The 2,066-nt window shown below is 27.8% G+C and overlaps 1 protein-coding gene across 2 annotated transcripts; it reads left to right on the plus strand.

Annotated features, from left to right (window-relative positions):
- The first annotated feature begins 493 nt into the window (after positions 1-493).
- LOC133782347 (uncharacterized) lies at positions 494-1,725 on the plus strand. Of its 2 annotated transcripts, none has more exons than XM_062221617.1 (2): positions 494-705; positions 1,298-1,725. In XM_062221617.1, exon 2 carries the CDS (start codon positions 1,310-1,312, stop codon positions 1,514-1,516), a length of 207 nt encoding a protein of 68 aa, XP_062077601.1. In that variant the 5' UTR covers positions 494-705; positions 1,298-1,309; the 3' UTR covers positions 1,517-1,725. The 2 variants fall into 2 exon arrangements, with proteins under 2 accessions (XP_062077601.1, XP_062077600.1); XM_062221616.1 differs by having other exon boundaries at positions 508-701.
- The last annotated feature ends 341 nt before the right edge of the window (positions 1,726-2,066 follow it).

Here is a 2,066-nt window from a genome sequence, read left to right on the forward strand (position 1 = left end):
TAGTGTAAAAAGTTGCATATAAATTACTAAGTAAATTTTTTTACAGCAAAAATCAATAAGTAGTTTTGTTTGCAACAAAAATCAGTAAGTAGTCTGAAATGTTAAACTTAAGTCACAAAGTAATTTTTTTATTGCAAAAATCATATTTTATACCAATTTTATCTTAATTTTAATTAATTAATAAAAAAATTTAAAATACACTTCTAACCTTGAAAAATTATTTGAAATTTAAAAAAAAAAAATTTAAATTTTTAACATGAAAAAAATATACAACTTCAATTGAAGTAAAACTTAGTTTAATTTTCATGTTAAAACTTTTCAATTATTTTTTATTGTTAAAACAGATTTTAAATAAATTTTCAATATTAGAAATATATATTTTAGTTTTTTATTAATTAATTAAAATTAAGATAAAATTAATGTAAAATATAATATTTGCAACAAAATAAAAAAATTAATAATTTAAGTGTTAGTGCTACATGTCATATTACTTACTAATTTTTGCCCAAAAATAAAATTAGTTGCTGACTTGAGTACAACTTTTTTTTAGATTAATTATTGATTTTTGAAAAAAAAAACTAATAATAACTTAATTTAGCCAAATATAAGGATACCCATTGCTATGCTTGGGTAAACTCGGCTGCTATGTCGTCCTCGTCGAAGCTCACTCGACTTCTTCCTCCATTGTCTTTGCAATTGCTGTAAGTAAGCAAGCTTTTCTCTTCGAAAATCATGTCTGTACCTTTTCCTATGATTGTCTTCTCAATCATTATATCTGGGTTTTTTACTAAACTGAAAATTAGATTCGGGCAAGAAAAAAGAACGAAAGTTCAAAGCAAATGCTTGGTACACTTGGTTGTGCTTAACTTTTTCCTTTGCTATGTTTGGAGAGAAAATCTTAAGGAATCGAATCAAAATAGTTTAGAATTGACCACGATTTTTTAATTATATATACATTTCATGAGCATTTTAGGTTTATTTTAGATATAAAACTTCCACCTGCTAATGGATTATCGAATTTCGTTATATTTTTTGACATATAATGGAGACAAATGTAATCCTTCGTGGGTTTGTGTATGTGTGTTTTCTTTATTTGGGTAAACAAAGTGAACTATACCTGTTTGATAAAATTCCAAAGTGAAAAGTTGTTCGATAAAATTCCCAAATGAAAGGGCAAGAGTTATTATTGTTATTTAAATGGCGGTTGCTCTTCATTTATTTACTTTTGGATGTTGATGACTAGGAGAAGAATCATTTATGAACTGCTTGTTGAATGAATACAATGGCCTATTTGCAGGTTTAGAGAAAAATGAGGAAAGGGTTACATCCTCAGATGCAATGGATATCCTATGTAACACAGAGTGGCAGATTGATGCACATTATGATGACTAAAATACACCATGTTGGTAAAGTTTACCACTTGAAAGCGAAACGCCAAATGGCTGAGAGCGTTGGGCAGATTGCCAAGTTTAGGCAGCGTTATGAGAAACAAGCTCCTGGTAATTCTGAAAGTTGATTTCATCAGAGATTTGTAGTGTTCTTAAAAGTGTTTCAGTTGGCCGTCCTTTGAAATAAACATGAACCTATTGAGTGCAGTGAAGCACCACTTTTTTTTTATGTATTTAGATGCTTTGTTTTGGAGAAAGGTCTTCATTTTATTCTCATATTACTACTGACTTCTACTCAGTTTTCGAAGGTTATATGAAGTTTTAGAATTTTGAGTTATGCATTTGTTGAAATAATTCTTGTCTAGAAGCGTTTATTTTGCATTTCTTATTTTCTTGTAATGCATTGTTGTTTCAAAGAGAATCAGCTTTATTAAAATTGTTAGATATGTATATTAGTTGTAACATATTAGCTACAAAATTAGTTAGAAATTAGGCTAATTAGTTTTCTTTATTCTCTTAGTTTCCTAGAATAGCTTCCCTAAGTTGTGTATAAATATATGTTATTTTCTTAATGAAATAAACAAGACAATTATTCTCTTCACCATTGTTTACATGGTATCAGAGCTAAAATTCAAAATTAGGGTTTATCACAAAATTGGGATTTGAAATTAGGGTTTG

The sequence above is a fragment of the Humulus lupulus genome, chromosome 6, assembly GCF_963169125.1.
Source record: "Humulus lupulus chromosome 6, drHumLupu1.1, whole genome shotgun sequence".
Taxonomy (NCBI): Eukaryota; Viridiplantae; Streptophyta; class Magnoliopsida; order Rosales; family Cannabaceae; genus Humulus; species Humulus lupulus.